At 44.4% G+C, this 17,460-nt stretch overlaps 1 protein-coding gene across 5 annotated transcripts in view; it reads right to left on the bottom strand.

The window, feature by feature from the left end:
* Positions 1-6,155: 6,155 nt before the first annotated feature.
* The window catches only part of PLEKHM3 (pleckstrin homology domain containing M3), a 95,886-nt gene continuing 84,581 nt past the window's right edge, over positions 6,156-17,460 (bottom strand). For 4 of the 5 annotated variants that reach the window (XM_075511420.1, XM_075511421.1, XM_075511419.1 and 1 more), the window contains one exon: positions 6,156-12,791. In XM_075511420.1, coding sequence (XP_075367535.1) covers positions 12,614-12,791 — 178 coding nt within the window. In that variant the 3' untranslated portion in view covers positions 6,156-12,613. The remainder of the gene's footprint in view (positions 12,792-17,460) is intronic. The other variant, XM_075511424.1, reaches the window with a different exon arrangement.

Genomic DNA, 17,460 nt, shown 5'->3' with positions numbered 1-17,460 from the left:
TGCTCCCCTCCCGGCCGGATCCGGAGGGAAGGGGGAAGGGGCAGCGGTGGCAGCAAGCGCAGGAACAATTCACTGGAGAGCCACGGCGCTCTTTGCAGTTTGCCCACTAATTACTATTAAGCCCTGGTTCCTTTTTGTGTTCCAAGGGGCGTCTTCAATGTGGCACTGCTTCTTGGGCCTTTCATGCGGCTGGGCTAACCCCTGAATAGCAGACTTCGCCCCCCCCCCTTCTTGCTACCTCTCTCTCCCTCCCTTTTTCTCTTCCCCCTTTGCTTTTCTGATAGTATTTTCTGTCCATGTTGTGTAAGGCCCTAAATGAATCTTGACTGCCCCTACGGCCGACTGGAGACGCACAAAGGCCGCCCGTCCCAGTGGCCACAGCGCCATTGTGTGCCCTAAGAATGCACTAATTGGCGGTGACAATCGTGCGGCTGGGGAGGAAGAGGGGGCCGTGGGGGGGCCGTGGGTCTTTCCCAATCAGTGAGGCAGGTCAATAAAAAGAAGAGAAGGAGTGTGAGGAGCGAGAGGCACGCTCTGCTCTGCGTCTCTCCCGCATGCACGTCCCTGCCGGTCCCAAGCAGTTTGCTCCAAGGTCCCCCCCAGATTCCTACAGAGAAGGGTAAAGCGAATAATTTTAATGGGTGGCTATGCAGAGCAAGAGATGTGCAAACTAAAAGGGTCATCTCAATCTCCCAGGCTGTCTCACCATCCCAGAGGCCGAAGAGCTCATGTGATGAGGACACCACTGAGATATTCATGGGAAAAGATCACACACAAAGCCAAGGCGACGCCGGTGCCGCGGCACTCTGCTCTGGGTACACATGTGAGAGAGACTGCTCACCTCTGACTGAACGGAGCTTAAAATCCCCCTTTTTTGCACAAGGACAGTGGGATGCAAGGACAGGGTGTCCTACAGTGCTCTGCTGGGGGAGGTGGTGGTCCTGCAGAGTAGGAGCCTGCAGTGCTGTTGGGAGTAGGGGAACAAACCTGGGCCACATCTTCAGCACTAGCTGAGCTGAGAACCAGAGGAATGAAAGGGGCATCAGGTGCCATGGGACTGAGGCTGTTTATTGCCACTGTGACACCTCCCAGGACTCGGAGGGAGGCACCAACCCACTCTCACACTGAGACCCAGCTGGCGTGAGCCCATGGACTCTGAGAGCTGCCCCAGTGTGAAGTCAGCCCTGGAGTTTGGAGGCTGATGTATCTGACGAGCGTGGGACAGACTTCAGCTCTACTCATTAGCTTTTAAGATAAAACCTGGGACAGGAAACAGCATGGGCAGTGCTTCTGAGCAAGAAGTATGGAAGGCTCATCTAGCTGCCTAGGCTCGAAATTAATTCAGACAGTCGAGAGACGTGGGGTCAGATGCTGAAGAAGTGCGCAACACCTGTTTTCCAAACAGCCTGTATCAGCTCCCTCGGAGAACAGTGAAGACCAGCAGGTGTGGAGCACTCTGGCTCCTGACAGGGAAAGCAAGGCAAGCCAGGCTGGCAGCAACAGCAACAAGTGTCCCTTCTCAACAGAGATGCTTCTCTTTTTTGAAGCTGGCTGATTTTTGAGAAGCGTTGTCAGCACGCAGGCAACTCTCCCACCCCTCGCAGGACAGCTGTGGGACTGCTACAGTGGGGAACACTTCTGCTAAATGCTTTGATGGAAAATAATTACCTCCTGCATCTGGAAAGAAGCAGGAAAACACCTTCCCATGCAGTGGCATCTAACCAGGGAATAACTACATAGGAACCACCTCTAGTGGAAGAGCAATACTTTTCTGCAGCAAGACTAACAGGTCCCACGTATCAGCATGGCTTGGAGAAGAAATTTGCCATAACCTCATGAAGAGCACGGACAATGTGCGGGGAGGCCAAACTGGAGCCGCAGACCCACGGACAGGCAGGCACTGTGCCTGGGGCCAAACTCCCTGGTGCTCTGACTGATTGGGACTGGCATTTCAGTTTGGTCCACTACCTATAAACACTGAGTTCAGCTGCAAAGTCTGGTCCTGCAGCCAAAATGTTGAGGGGAAGCCTACTGTGAGCCCAATGTGAGAAGTGGAGCTGCAACAGCCTAGAGCTGAAAGTGTGCTGAGTCCAGGGTACGCTGTGTAGAAACCCTGGGACACTGGACTCTTGCCCTCTTCACCTCATGGCCACCCTGAGCACAGTATTTTTCTTAATGTCATCTCTCAGCTTTTATGGGTCCTTCTCAGCGTTTCCATGAAACACCAGAGGAGAATTCAGTTCAGATATATCCCTGCTCCCGGGAGGAACCCTCATCTCTGTCCACTGATTGCGAGGTGGACCTGTCAGCTGCGCTAGGCTCTTAAAATTTGGTGATGGCAATATTCTCCTTGAGACAAAATCACTAGTTACCTGCTCTAAACATAGTAAACGTGCTGCTTCTGCTCGCCCTCCCCTAGCAGGCCTCCACACAGCTCCTGCCGACAGCTATGGAAACATTCCCATGGATTACCACGGGTGCTGGAGGAGGGCCTTATATAGCGAGACTTCTCTGCCTCCCCTTTGCCCTAAGCCCTTCACAGAAGTACTTCATTGTTTTATGACAGCGCAGTAACACTTGACACAAATCTCTAAGCACAGCTAACAATGTCAATACTGTGTAAATACCTACACTGGAGACCCATATTTTATTATACTTTCGACCTCGTTTACCTGCTATCACCCAGGGTTAACTCTGTGCTAGATGCACATGCATTTTACAAGGAATCTGCCAATTTTATACACTGCTACAGCTCGTGTCTCTAAACACCAAGAGCCCAGCTCTGGTTCTTTCACAAACTGCAGCTTTCATTGGAGTCAGCAGAGCTTGTACCTGCTTAAAGGATCGATCATGCTGTCTGTTAAATCAGAGACGAGTGCTCTTCAGAAGTGCAGAGTCCAAGTTGGAACAGGACATTTTGCAATATGTACACAACAAACAACCTCCACCAATGTCACAAGCAACTCCGTGCTGATGTCTGATGACAGAATGGTGCACGCTGGGGTCTCAGTTCTTCCACCCTAACCTTGCTCCCACAGGAGTCTGTACCCCCTGCTCTCAGAAATCAGTGGGATGACTTGCAGGGCAAGGCACAATTCAGTGGACAGACACTCATCACATTTCATGACTTAGTCGCTGTACTTCAGGTACTTGCCTGCAGCGTCAGTCACAAGTGAGATTAACTTATAACCTTTAGAGCTACGAAAGCACTTTGGACTAACTGCTCCATGCACACTGATTGCATCTATTACTTTCTTACACAGATTCAGTAACTTGCACTTTCTTATTTTTAAACAATACTTAACTTTACTAACAATTCCTTCTTATTCACCTGTAAATACATCATATTGTACCTACACGATAAACACCTGGGAACTTTCAAGTCAGTGAAAGTTCAGCCCTTAATGCAAGCTCTTATCTGACTCCTCTTGCTTTCCAGACGAGCCTCACAACTTCATTTTTAATATCTGAGGCTAATGCCTCAAACTCAATCATAGAAAATCAAAAGTCACTTACTATAAACAGCGTACTGACTTTTTAGCATGTTTACAGCCTCAATGCCAAGTTTTATAATTTGTCTATGCTTAAAATGGTTGGAATTTACTCCTGCTTGCCTTGGAGACTTTGTCTGGTTTTACTTGTCACACCCGATTATCTGAGATGCTTTTCACCACCTTCTCATAGTGGTAATACTCAGGCCTCTAGATGGGACCACTATTTTGGAGAGTATTTAGTTGAACAAGAACTATTTTAAAAAGACAGTCCAGAGCTATGTACACACACTCTCAGAATATTTTAGTTTACCCTCAGCGCACCTTTCAGGTACAGTAAGGTATGGTAGGCCTCGAGACTTGGAAGGTCCCTCTCCGTCCCTAAGGAAAGGAGGAGGAAGCTAGCTCCATTTGGGCTAATCTATTACTATACTGTAATCAGGATTGTATCACACACGTTATGGAAAAGTTGAAAGAAAAAAAAATATCTGTTTCCTTGAGCCTGGAGCACAGTTCTGGACAAGGAGTTTGTAGCATTTGATTTATTTTAGACAGTGCCCTCAGGACTTCATAAACTTGTGGACAGTGTCACATATTCCCAGAAGAAGGGCTGCATTTCAGTTCTGCTACCTTTTAGAAAACTAGTCAACTTCCCAGATTAAACCAAATACCGTTAATTTTGGTCTAAGAGCTAGAAGGGTAACTTTTTAAACATAAACTGTCCCAACCTTTGAGAGAAGAGCTGGAGCTTGGCTTGGCATGCTCAGGTGATATGAACCACAACACCACTCATGGGACTTGGCCGTAGGAGATGACCAGCTCTCCCGGCTCAACCTATTGTAAAGCGTTTAACGTGCAACGAGATCATGAAAGAACAAAATCCAAAAGACTGGCTGTTGGACCTAAGGGGTTATAAGATTTGCCCATGATCTAATATTCCCAAACACATAAGCTTATATGGTTATAAAACACTGACTTGTCCCACCAGCATGAATGGTATCAACCATGAAAAGAACAAGGTGGGTAGCTACTCTGTGGGTGCCAGTCTGTCCCCCTTGCTCAGCATCAGAAACAAATGCCACTTTGCTACTGTTTCCCAAGGGACCTGGAGGGCACGCTGCAATTCACAGTCTGACTGGTATTTTCTGTGGCCTGCTGTATTAAAGGCTAGCTGATAAAGTAACACAAATGGTTAACAGAACAACCCAAAAAGCATGGCCTTTGGGGGTGTGTGTGCAGGAGTTAAGAACAGGGCTGCCAATATAAGGTTTTATTGGCAGAGTTACACTTCGCTGGAGGGCACAGCTTTCATGTAATGACAACGTACAAAATGGAGGAAAACCCCACCACTTCAGCTCCTGACTGAAACCAAAAGAAGTGTTGCTTGAAACTCCAGGCCCAAGTTGCCCATGACAACTACTGGAGTATGTCCCTTCACCAGCTCATTTCAGTGATGGGTCATACACCGTAACAGAGCACGACAGAGAGGCTGGGAAGGGGCAAGGAGGAGAGAAGAAGCTGTGTAAATACAGCCACAGGAGACAGGAAAAAAACCAACCAAAGAGCTCCTCCCAGGGCTCCCTAGACCCCATGGTCCCTGCTCTGTGTTGATGCTTTTTCCCACCCTCTCCTACAGGGTAAAGTGAGGAGGGGAGGTGGCAGTGAAAGGGGAAGGAGATGTCATAATGGAGTTTGCTCACCTTGTAAAGCAAATAAGGAGGAAGAGAAGGTCTTGTGCATGGTTTTCTCGTGCAGTTTGTGTGGTCCCGGTCAAACATTAACTCCTTGCTTGTAGCCGATTTCATCACAGGGATGAAGTCCAAAGGTTCCTGCAGGAGAGAGGATTGACATTCCTGGTGGACCTCTGGTCTTTCTGAGGAGGGGCAGGAGGGCACTGAGGGAGGGGACATCTCCTTCTCTTTGAAGGCCATGAGAGCATGGGGCTAGGTGTGGATTTCTCTGGGGACCCTCAAGCAGGTGGTTTAGGCCCATGAGCTCCACCACGGCTCAGCGCTGCAATCCTTACAGTCACCAAATCCACAGCTCCAGGGAGCTGCAGAAGCTCCTCAGCTGCTGCACTGAAAGAAGCAGCCCAGAAGAGCAGGAATCATGCCTGCTCCTACATCCATCGGTTGGAGAGCCCTTACAACATGGGCAAAATCCTGCCCTCCCAGGGCTTCAGTGGTCCCTTCAGTCCAGCTGGGAGATGCCTCCCTCACTTAGGACTCAAGGCCCTTAGCCTGGACCCTTTTGGCAGAGGTCCATGCGACAGCCACGCAGTGGGGAGCTGCCTCCCTGTGCCTCCCACGTGCCTCCAGGAGCTCCGTACCCAAAGGTGCCCGACAACAACAGCTCCCAATAAGCTCCCCTGGGAGCTGTTGGGGGTCAGCACCATTACAAATCCAGGCATTTGTGGCTTTCAAAAAACACTTAAGAGATTTAACTGGGAACCCAAACCTACGAAGCCTGATGCAGTCATTGATAGTATTTCCAGAGACTTCCCGGCTCAGGCCCAGCAACAGTAAATTCCATAATTTGCTTAGATTTTGAAGACGTTCACCTGCAGATTAGCATTTTTAAGGAAACTAGCACTCTTTCATAACTTGTCCTACCCATGGTGTAGTACCCACCAGAAGGCAAATTAAAAAGGACGAGTAACTTTTTTTAGTGTTTATTGAGAGTTGCCTTTATACACGAGGGACTGGTGCTCTGATGCTGTCACAAGTGAACCCAAATAAACCCTGCTCCAGTGCCAACAAGCAATTCAACTCACTGAATTTAAATTATAACATTATTACACATCAATAATAAATTAAGACTATTGCCTAACAGTTGCAGATAATTTAAAAAAATCCTTGTCAAAAGTAAAAAAAAAAAAACCCAAACAAACAAAACAAACACAAGAACAATGAAACACACATAATGATGTTGCCAATAAGTTAACAGAGTAGCATACACACGTAATGGTTTTCCAAAAACTCAGGGTGCGCTGCCAGTGATGCTAAAATCCGTTGCAAGTGCTGCAGGTGAGCTGGTGCTCCGCAGGAAGGAAAGCCCGGGCTGCCAGGGACAGCACCAGCCGCTGCGCTCTGCTGCTCACGCCCGGCTTCCCCCAGCCTCTAACTGCCTCGACTGAACTAAAGTTGATTTGGAAGCTGCCTTTATCGCTTAAAACCTTTCAAACACACATTTTGCCCATTAACTCTTACTTTTGCTTAGCTCAAGTAGAAAAGGGACTGGTATAAGCTAACCTGGTATCACAGGTATCGATGCCATTAAAAATCAGTCTGAAAACACACTTTAGTTTAAGCAAGATCAACTTTGTAGACAAGCACATAAGCAAAACTGAAACAAATCCTTTTTCCACCAAAACAACGCTGTGTATTCAAGGATTTATATCGGTTTAACACGTGGATTAGACACGAATAAATAAATAATTGAGCCACTGACACTTGTGCACGTAGACGAGGCCTAATACACTTTGGACCTAGACAGCTGATAGCTTTCCAGGCCTGGATTTCTCTGATGCTGCCCACAAGTGGCATCTTTGCGCTCTGGATTAATGGCCACCCTAAGGAATTCGGACAAAATTGGCATTTTAAGATATGACCCATGCCAGGGTTTTCAAGTAAAGAAGGACTTTGCACATTATCATCCGGGCTGTCTCCTCACTACACTGCTAAAATGCAGCGCCAGCACTGCCGTTGTCTAACAGGATTCCTGCTACTGGTGTCAAATGTGGACTGAAAAGATCACAGTCAGCGTGGACATGTGCCCAGGGCTGACACATGCTGGAAGAGTTAGCCACATACTTTACCAAATAATGCTAAAATTTAAGCAGGTTAACCCTCTCTCTAAGGTAACGCTGACCAAACCCTCACTGGGTTAGCCTTCAGGGAACCAGGCTGCATTAAAATTAAGCTTTGAGGAAAAGCCTTCACTCCCACAGCACTGGACCTAGCTGTGCCACGTGGGTAGCGAGCACCGTACAGCAGTCCCTTGCCATGTGGCGTGGGCTGGCCAGTGGTTCCAGGAGGAGCAAAATTGCGCGAGACCTGATCCCGTTTTAATGCCCAGTGCTTGCTATTATTATATATGCACAGCTCCTGTAGGTCTCACATAAGCACAACCACATTTCTGGCTGAAGAGAAGCCCAGCTAGTCTCCAAAATACAGGTAATAAAAACCAATGCCATATCCATGCTATCCTTTCTCATATTTCCCACTCAAAGCACAGATAGTAAAGAAATGTTATGGTCACCACTCCTAGCAAGATGGAAACTGCCGTGAGCAAGGGTTTCGAGCTCCAATGCCAAACACACTGCATCACGGCAGAGCATTCCTGACAAAATTCTTAACTTTTGAAAATTTAAGGCACCAAATTGAGCAAAAGTGAGGGGTTTCCATGCAGCTTGGTGTCTTCAGAGCTGGTATATGCAGCCTGTAGAGCTTACTTCATGAGGGCAGAACAAGCAAACTGATTTACTCAGCTGCCCCTGCAAAAGAGCATGAGCAGCCACGGGAGAGTTTCAGTTTAAGCCTACAAGTTAATCTAACAGCAGATTAAATCAGGAAATCCAAAACAGGAAGACAGACACTAATATACAGTACTGTAAGGCACTCCTACTGGGAAGGGAAAATTGGACGGCAAATTACAAAGGAGAGAATGATCAGACTCGACTGGTTCAAAAGCAACACTGAGCTATAAAGCTCAAAGTCTAGCTGTAGGCTCAGCACTGTGAGCAAAGACAGGGACAGAGACAGTGAAAGAGAGAGAGGGGACTGGCTTGCAGCTGAGCAGCAGAAAAAAAGAGAGAAGATTATGATGATTATTTGATTACATTTCTTTTATACAGATCAACAGTCGGCTGCAATCCAGGCTGTGACCTTGGGAAGCCCGGGAAACTCTCAGTGGCTTCTGTTGCTACAGGGAAAAAGCAAAATACAACTGTGCAGTTTCCCCATGTCATTGTAAACAGACATCCTCTGCTTTTTTCCCTAAGTCTTTCAGGACCTTATTATCAATCCATTATAATACACGCAGTATCCTGATATTAAGAGAAGCTCTAGAGGTACCCTGATGACTCACTCCTAACAGGGCCATCAGAGCCTGTGGAGTATCGTGAAAAACTCAAGTTCCTCACCAAAAAGTACCTTCTCTCACTTATCTAGGAAACCCTCACACAACTGCCAATTCCTATCATCCCAGCAATGAGTTCATACTAGTATGTACCAGCCAGGATATTGTGTCACATCACAAAGCCATCGTTTTTCATCACCTCAGACAGACAAAGAAAAGCAATAGAAAGATTTCTATATAAGAGATCCAAATTTCTCTTTTTATAGGTTGATAATACAAAAAAAAAGCTCTGGTTTGCAACCCCTACATAGGTTCTTCCCATTAAAGGAAAGCTAGGCTATCAGGGTAAAGAGGAAAAGAGACTTGAATAAGGATCTCTACAGTGTCCTAGATTAAAATAATCTCAGACTAACTAAACTGAGATGAGAAGTTTCTAAGTAGTGTTAGAGGGTCAGGCTATAGTCCATTGCAGTGAAGCACCCTATTTCTATGCTGATTACAAGTTCTGGACCAGCAAAAGCAGTAACTGCATGTACAGATCAATTCCTCCTCTGTCAGCTATGAAAGCACCTTCTCTGTGAAGGAGACAAACAGCGGGTTTTATTCTTGATTCACAATGAAGTGCTATTGTTCAAATTTATTTCACGTGTGGGTAGGACAAGACTAGAAGTATCAATACGTAATTTCACCTCTGCGTGTGTGTGGGGAGAGAGTTGTGCAATCTGGAAAGACCCCAGGTACTTTTCCAGCTGATGCCCACCCAGAAGTCTGCAGAGCAGAGCCACGTGCAGGCTATGGGCTGCAGGATGGGAAGAGTAGCACTGGGGACCAGCATGCAGCACTGCTAGTACAGCAGAGACAACCACGCAAGGGTACAGCGTTGTCTGAAACCCAAACCACCCACAGAACCCCAGGCTGAGTCTCCTGCTAGTAGACGGCTCTTGCAGGAAAATTGTCCTTTTAGAGTTGGGTCTTTGGAGAGTTAGTAATGTGAGCAGTAGTTTCAGTTTATTCTTTTGCCTTGCAATCCTGAAAAATGAATAGGGCTTGTTCCTACTGCATCGGCACCTTCTGAGGGCAGGATCAAGCCTTTCATTATGCTTATGAAAGGCAGTGACAGGAGACTTTATCTTACCCATTCATATGGAATAACTTTTTTTGGATAGGAGCTAAGCATCCCTGAGAGGAAAGCATCTTCCACATTACAGTCTGCTCCTATAGCTACCATGAGAAGCTAGATTACTTTTCCAAGGTAGAAATGAACATGTATCCATTTTAGGAACTGGCTTGTTTACAACAACATTGAATTTTAAATAAATGAATCTGATCTGTATTGTACAGTATCATTTTACATAAAGCTTTGGGCGCTGCCAGCATATCGTAACAACACGCTTTTGCTCTTTGCTGCTATTAATGGCAGTGGTTCTGGACCCGTGACTAATTCCAGCAGTTTTGCCAACATCATACTCTTCTTTTCTGTAAATCTCAGTTAGCAAAGAAACTGTTCTGTAATACCTGTGCAAACCCAGAGCAACTCCAGTGCTGTCTATGTTGTTATTCCAGAATTCAACTAGAGTATCTAACCACTCACACGACTGGCACTTTGGAGATCTAGACATCTGTCAAAGTAACTAATAGTTTGCAATGCCTAAACCTTGATTCCTTGACTCCATAGGGTTTTTGACAGTGCACACGAGCAGCCTTCTCTAAACCGAGCTGGACATGAACCAGTGCTGTAAGGTATCTTAAAAACCAGAGCATGATGATAAGAAAAACACCACCTTTTTTTCTTTAATGACCTACCATTATCCTAGAGCTAATTCAAAATAGTAGCTGCCAGATTCTGACAGTTTCAGAGCTACTGGCTTTGCCACAGGACTAGCTGTAGTGACGCATGCTGAAAAACATGGGAGCATACTGTTTATTCAGCCAGTACCACTGCAGTTCCTGTTTGCATGACTAATTCCACAATACTTCCCCAGTGTTTGCATTTGTGAACATGCAGGGAATTCTTCACGTGGGAATGGACTTGCAAGGAACATTATATCTTTAAGGATGATAGCCGAAAGCAACTCATTTCACATGAGGAACAGTGAGCCGAGACAGAGACATCCCTGTGTAGGGGAAGTATTAATTTTAGTGACAAAGGTGCATGATTCACTAGGTTTATTAAATATGGGAATCCCTATACTACTTTGCCAAGAACATGGAAAAACTCTCACTTCCTTCCAAAGAATCCTACTGCGAGAAGGACTTCTGGAAAAGAAAGGCACTGGTTGTCTAATGTGTACAGATATAAACATGCTTCATATATATAGTAGTTGCACTCAAATTTGAGAAAGCTCAGATTCAGCTACTTTCTTTGACTGGAGGCTGGAAAAGGTAACCACTTATACTCCAGTACAAGGCAATCCATTGTAGCATTCTACCTTTTAATGTAAGCATGATGTACCCTGTTTTTTTAATTTAAAATACTTCAGCAATTAGTGAGGTGCTTCAACGATCAAGACTGCTTTCTGCCTTGAACACAACAGCCTGCAGACTATATAGGAAGTAAAGAGCAGTATTCGGCATTTTCACAAACATATGTGAGAAGAGAGGAAAAATACACATGCATGTGACTGGCTTTTTTCTCCTGAAACCATATTTGCTTTCTGTATATAGACGTATATGTTTATATATGTGAATGCTTTCATATGTATGTAATATACACATTACTGCAGGGTCTGGAGAAAGAGTTAAGAATGTGGACCAGAGGGAGGAGGATCTCTAAGTGCTCACTGGAGGTGAAGCCACAATGAATTAAACATACTGCCAGTGATGACACACATCTCCCCAGTTAAATCCATCACGTACTCCCCTTTCACAACATATGTAATTTACCATGTTTAGTACTTCCCTGTGTTCCAGGTGTGTGGAGCAGAACCATATCTCGAGGAACTTCGCTCTCCACCACGGAAGTCACTACAGAAGTATAAAATCCCTTAGAGCTCGCAGAGAACGCAGGACACAAATTGCATGTGAGGACAGCAAACTAGTGTTTCACAATTTTGGAGGTATTTTCTAACTAACGTGGGCAAGGCCACTTTCCTGACTATCAGTCTAACAGGTTCAGGTTAGAGAAACATTTAAAGTAAACTTCACAAAATAAAAACAAAAAAATGTGGACTCTTAAAATGTCTTAAAATGTGAGACTAGCAGGAGGTCAGAACCAACATCAGGTTACTGGAGATGAGGACGTGGCCTCGCAGAGATCAAGAATAACCAGGGTAAAACTCAATGGACTTCAGTGACAGAGCTTGACTGACGTACCCAGCCTGAACAAAAACGGTAGCAAGTCCCCTGCTTATCTGCATATGGAATAGTTCACTGGGGTGGTTATAAATATATAAACATAGCTGAAGGAATTATTCTGCGTTTTATGTTTGCAAGCACCCTGAATAAGGTTTGATGGGAGATACTTTTCTTTCCTCAGGGAGGAGTGACATGTAAGTGTACCGATCCTTTAAAAATAGCGCTCTGGAAACATGAGGAAATGGAACCACGTGTCCACATCAGAACGAGCAGGTGTGTTTAAAATCATTCCCGCCCTATTGGGTTCTGTGAAACACCTCACCAGAACCTCTGCCAAGGCTAATAATAAATAAATAATACACATAAATAAGTAGATGATTCATCAATTCTAAATGAACAACATAAAAAATAATGTGGTCATGGCAGGAAATATTTTCTGCCTTGAGGAAATGTCTTCTCCAGAGGTGGAAAAGTAAAAGTTGGGTGCTTAATTAGTTAGACCTAAAGCATTTCAAGTAAACCACATTTTGTACGAGAGCTAGCGGCTGGACTTCAACGCAAAATGCAGTTTAGCCATTGGTATTTCAAAGCCAACAAGGCTTTATGGCCGCTTTGGCAGCTGCTATTCACAGATGAAGAAGGTCAGATATTATTTTGCAAAAGGACTTCTGCCTGGCTAAGCTGAGAAGTTGCTTGAGCTGGCAGCTGGGAAAGGGATTCTCTTCAGGCTGGCCACTGCCTTAAGGAACTCATGTGTTCTGATATGACAACTCAAACATGTTGCAAGACTCTTCGAAGTTTTCGTCCATATTCAGTCGCCTCCAGAAGGATTTCTGCTTCTTCTGCAATTCTTTACGCACGCACCTGGGGCATGGTACAGCCTTCACTTTGCACTCAGAGTGGAAGACAGCACCACAGCTTTCACACCTGCAAACACAAATTAGCGTCAAAATTGAACGAGAAAATAGGACCAGAGCATGCAATGGGCTTCACATGGATTGTGGGCAGTAGACATTCCTTCAAACAGTTCTGGTAGCTCAAAGAGCACTATGTTTCAAAAGAGTGGAGTTGTAGAAGACATTGGCTTGCCCACACCTCTGCTGGTGTAAAGCTACTCAGGACCACTAAAATAAGTTGACTTGCATCCATTTGCAGCTGCTGAGAGTCTGTCCCAGCACTTCTGCTTCACACACAGAAATTTTTAGAAGGATTAATACTTATCTTCTTATTAGCTAGCATTCAGGTCTATCACAGAATAGACATCAATTTTGTTTTATGAAAGACAAGTTTGCTGCTTTGGTTTGTAAATGAAGAGTAACAATATTCATTTCCGTTAAGATATATCTGAGCATTCGCAACAGTCAAGATATGACATTTTCCTCATTGAAATTCCAGTGGTCAGCTGTTCTGGAAAGAGTAAAAGTACTGTCCACTTCAACTGCAGGAGAAGTTATTCCACAAAGTAAAAAAATGAAACAGAGGTAGGTGATATTTTCTGCTCTGTGTCCTGTGGAAGATCAGACTAGATCAACACAATCATGGCTTCTGGCATTCAAAGGTGTGCTACTCTGTTCTCAAATGTGATATTATGACTTCAAACAAATCAACTGCTCAAACAAGACGACTAGATTACTTTTGGGGCACTCTGAGGCAATGGACGTAATGTCACAGCAGATCAAGCCCCAGTTCCAGATGGCTGTGGAGCAATGAAACATCTGGTGATCATGGAGTGGGCTACAACTAAACAGATGGACATTGTCAGCTTTTCAATGAAAATAACTATCTGTAGTGATGAGTAAGTCACTACAGCTTTGTAACCAAAGGAAAAAAAATAAAAGGATGACAGTGTCAGAGATACAAAGTCTTAGGTTCCAGCTGGATCATCAAATAATGAAAGCAACAAAACACCAAACTTCAGAGCAATTTTGAAATATAAATGAGGGGTGCTGGTCACCCTAGTGATTCTGTGGGAAGTCTTGAAATGCCTTGCACTTTTCCTTTTTTGCAGCTATTGTAATCAAATAACTATATGACAATCCAAGTGTCCATTGTTATATCTTTAGTGGGGGTTTTTTGTTCGCTTGCTTTGAGCTTTTTTTGTTGTGTGTTTTTTTTTCCCTTAGAAATAAGATTCTTGTCTTCAAGACTGTGAAGAAAAATTGAAAACATGAAGAAACAAACCCCAAACGCTGAAAAGCCATAAGGCAAATTGTAGTATTTGTATGCAGTCTGGCAATACTGAGACAAGTCCATAAGCTAATACCACCTGTTAGCTATATTAGCTGCATCTGCATCTCACTTGTAACTTTTAAAAAACTGTTCCTGATCTGGCTGCACTTCCAGTTTTATGCATGGGTCCAAACATGGTCTAAATTTTAGTAACTGCAGAGCTTTGAGAAGGCTGTGCAGAGGTTGAGAGAGGCACATTTCTAGCTAGCATAAACCTGCAAAACTCAAATAGCAAGTAAGAAAAGGAGGGTTAAAGAGGCTAAGTATAATACCATATATCTACTAACTACTATGCTCTCTTGCAGTAAAACTTGACTGTCATATTTCTAAGTCCAGCTAGTGAGTCTAAATCTGGTTTTGAATCAAGAAACTGACTCACACAGAGATATTTATCATTTCTGTGCTCAGAGAGTGTGGGTTATGGCCCTGATCCAGTGAAGCACATAAACACATGCTTAGGACTCATATCCCAGTGATTTCCTTGGGATTACTGATCTGCCTACAATTAAGCATGTGCTTACGTGCTTTGCTGGATTGGGATCTCCACGAACAGACACTAATGGATGAGGGAGAGACAGAGAGGACAGCAGTGTCTTTAAAACTTTACATCATTCTGAACTGACACTAATGGTGATTTTATCAAGCTAATTCTCCCCTGTTAGTCAGCAATTTATGGTGCCCTGGAAGTTGCTAGAGGGTATTGATTGATGAGGAGTGTAATTTTGTGCTCTTGCATTGCCACTCCCCATGCTTGCTCAATATTTCTCCACAGTATGCATGGAGGTGACAAAACTTATCAGAAATTGCTGCTGAAATGGATGGAGCAGGATGAGAGAGGAGCCAGCACACCTGCTCTCCCCAGTCAAAGGCCATCGGCTGAGAAAACAAAGATTGATGGTGTTTAAATTAAGATGAATTAATTTTTCAGAAATAAGCTCAGTGGAAAAAATTAACAAACTTCTCTCACATCGCTCAGAACCAAAAGAGTGAGAAGAAATGTCTGCACTGTTATTTATTAGAGCTGGTGCCACAGCTGAAGCTCTGACCAGGACCCCACACCACCAGGCACTGCCAGAGGCAGTGCAAACAGCCAGCCCCACATCTCAGTCACTGCACCAGCAGCCATCGTGACCATCATCGGTCCATTCTGGTGCCCCCACCCCGCCTGCCGCTCTAAAGACCTATTTTCTGCTTTCTCCGGTGAAGGCTGATGTACTCCCAGCCCCAACCGTGGCGTGCAGATGATGACAAAACAGCAGCCTGGAAGAACGGTGCTCTGAATTGGAGAACAAAGCTGCCCCTTGCTCTCTGCAGGGGCAGGTAGAGAGGATACCCGGGTCAGCCTTCACTGCGTGCTTGCACCCCCTCACTGCTAAAGAAACTCAGTCACCGGGGCGGGGGGGCAACGCTGATTTTGCTCTGCCTTTGGGCAAATGCTAAGTTATTCCCTTTAAAGTGATGGAGCTATATCGACCCCAAGCCATCTACAGCTTTGCTTTTCATCATATCAAATACAGCCAGTCTTAACTGACCCTGGAAATGTCAACTGGTTGACCATTCCCTATCTCTGGGAGAAATTTCCCAGTGATACCAAAACCCCCACCAAAATTATATTGCTTCTTACAATATTATAAATAGATTGCTTCTTATTTAATCCTGACATCTAATTTTATCTCCACACGTGAGTTGCACAGTTTTTCTTTACTGTTGTTTTCAAGCCTCAGTATTCTAAAACGCTTTTATTTCTCTACAAAAAAAAATATACATTTTGTAGTCTACAAAAGGCTCACGTAACAGTTCACTACACTTAGTTATCTTTCCCTTAACCCTTGTTGTTGTCATAGGTAATTCACAGCTCAGGTACTAAATCCTGACTTCTTCTTTGGCTACAGGCCAAAAAGTCCCTGCATCTTTTGTGAGACTTCTATACACCACTGCTGCTAAGCTGATGAGCCTGTAGCCATTCAGGCCTTTCATGTCTCCTTCTTTAATGAATGATATTGCGATACTGCACATTAACAGCATCTTGCTATTTTTCAAACATTATTTGAAGAATTGGTGAACATTGCACGTTGTTTTCATACAGACTTTCAGTCTTCTAAGGCTGCACCTGAAATAGCTTCCTCTCTATTTCAGTGTTTTCTCTCTTTTTTCCCTCTTTTCTGACCAACTCAATTTCTGTTGAGACTATAGGGGGTGTTTTATGTTTTATGGACGTTTTACTTGTTTGAACACCAGAGAAACAAAAATGCAGAGAATTATTCAATCCTCTAAATAATTTCTATTGCACTGAAAAGTGTAAGAGAGAAAGGGCAAAGCTCTCCACAGCCAGACAGGCATTATAATGCTCTTATTATTATCATTACTAGTTACAAAAGAAAAGCCTTTCTACATTAAAAGCGTAAAATCATTCCTTGTATGCTGAGGAAATGCCAATGTTAGTATCTCCCATTACGTCTGGGCATTTGAAACATATACATATCAATATTTGGTAAATTGTAAATTCTGGCAAATTCTTTTCATGCTTCCCACATGTATTTCACAGGCTTATGGCTCAAGTAACTCTAGATTCTGCACAACCAATCGATTATATTCGTCTTTCTCCTCTGTACTGCACCACCATTTAGGTGCCCGTGGGTAAGATCAGGTGCCCAAAGAGTGGGGTGCAACACGAAGAGGGCTCAAAGACCTTCCACCTTAAGCAGACAAAATAAACCAGGGATGATCAACTGGTGGCCCAGGACATCATCTGAAAGACAGTTTTATTTGTCTCCTAGGAACCTTACAGGTTGAGAGACTGACCAGCGTGACCACATTGGGATGAAGCTGCTGGGAATAGCAAGGTTTATTAGGACAGCTTCAGTACCACGCACATGGGCTGTACCTGTCTGGCTTTCAAACACCAAGCAGGGAATCAAAACAGGTTGCTCATGGTTATGCTGTTTGTCCCTGAAATGAACAAACGGTGGACGATAGATATACTGCCATTCCCACCTCACAAACGGGAAACAAGAGGTGAAATGACTTGCTCAAGGTCAGCCAGGAGTTCTTAGAAGAGCTGAGAAGGGCAAAGAGCTCCCCTGACTAACTGCAGTGCCATATTCACCCACCATCCTTTCTCTTGCAATTTTATACATTAACTTTCATTTTTTCATTTAAAAAACCCACTTCCTCTGTGCCAGACCTTGCACACATTTTCTCAAGTGAGTAATCCCTTGAAAGGAATTTCAGTAAGGATTTGATTTAGGACTGAACCCTTCATTGACTAGAACTCTTCAGTTTTTTTTCTTTCCCTCCACGCAGAGTAAAAATAAGATAAAACGGGGTTGTTCATTCTGTTTTCTTCAGATGATGCTATACATTCACC

The sequence above is a fragment of the Mycteria americana genome, chromosome 9, assembly GCF_035582795.1.
Source record: "Mycteria americana isolate JAX WOST 10 ecotype Jacksonville Zoo and Gardens chromosome 9, USCA_MyAme_1.0, whole genome shotgun sequence".
Lineage (NCBI taxonomy): Eukaryota > Metazoa > Chordata > Aves > Ciconiiformes > Ciconiidae > Mycteria > Mycteria americana.
Note: the sequence above shows the minus strand (reverse complement) of the source record. Positions and strands in the feature narration are given on the sequence as shown.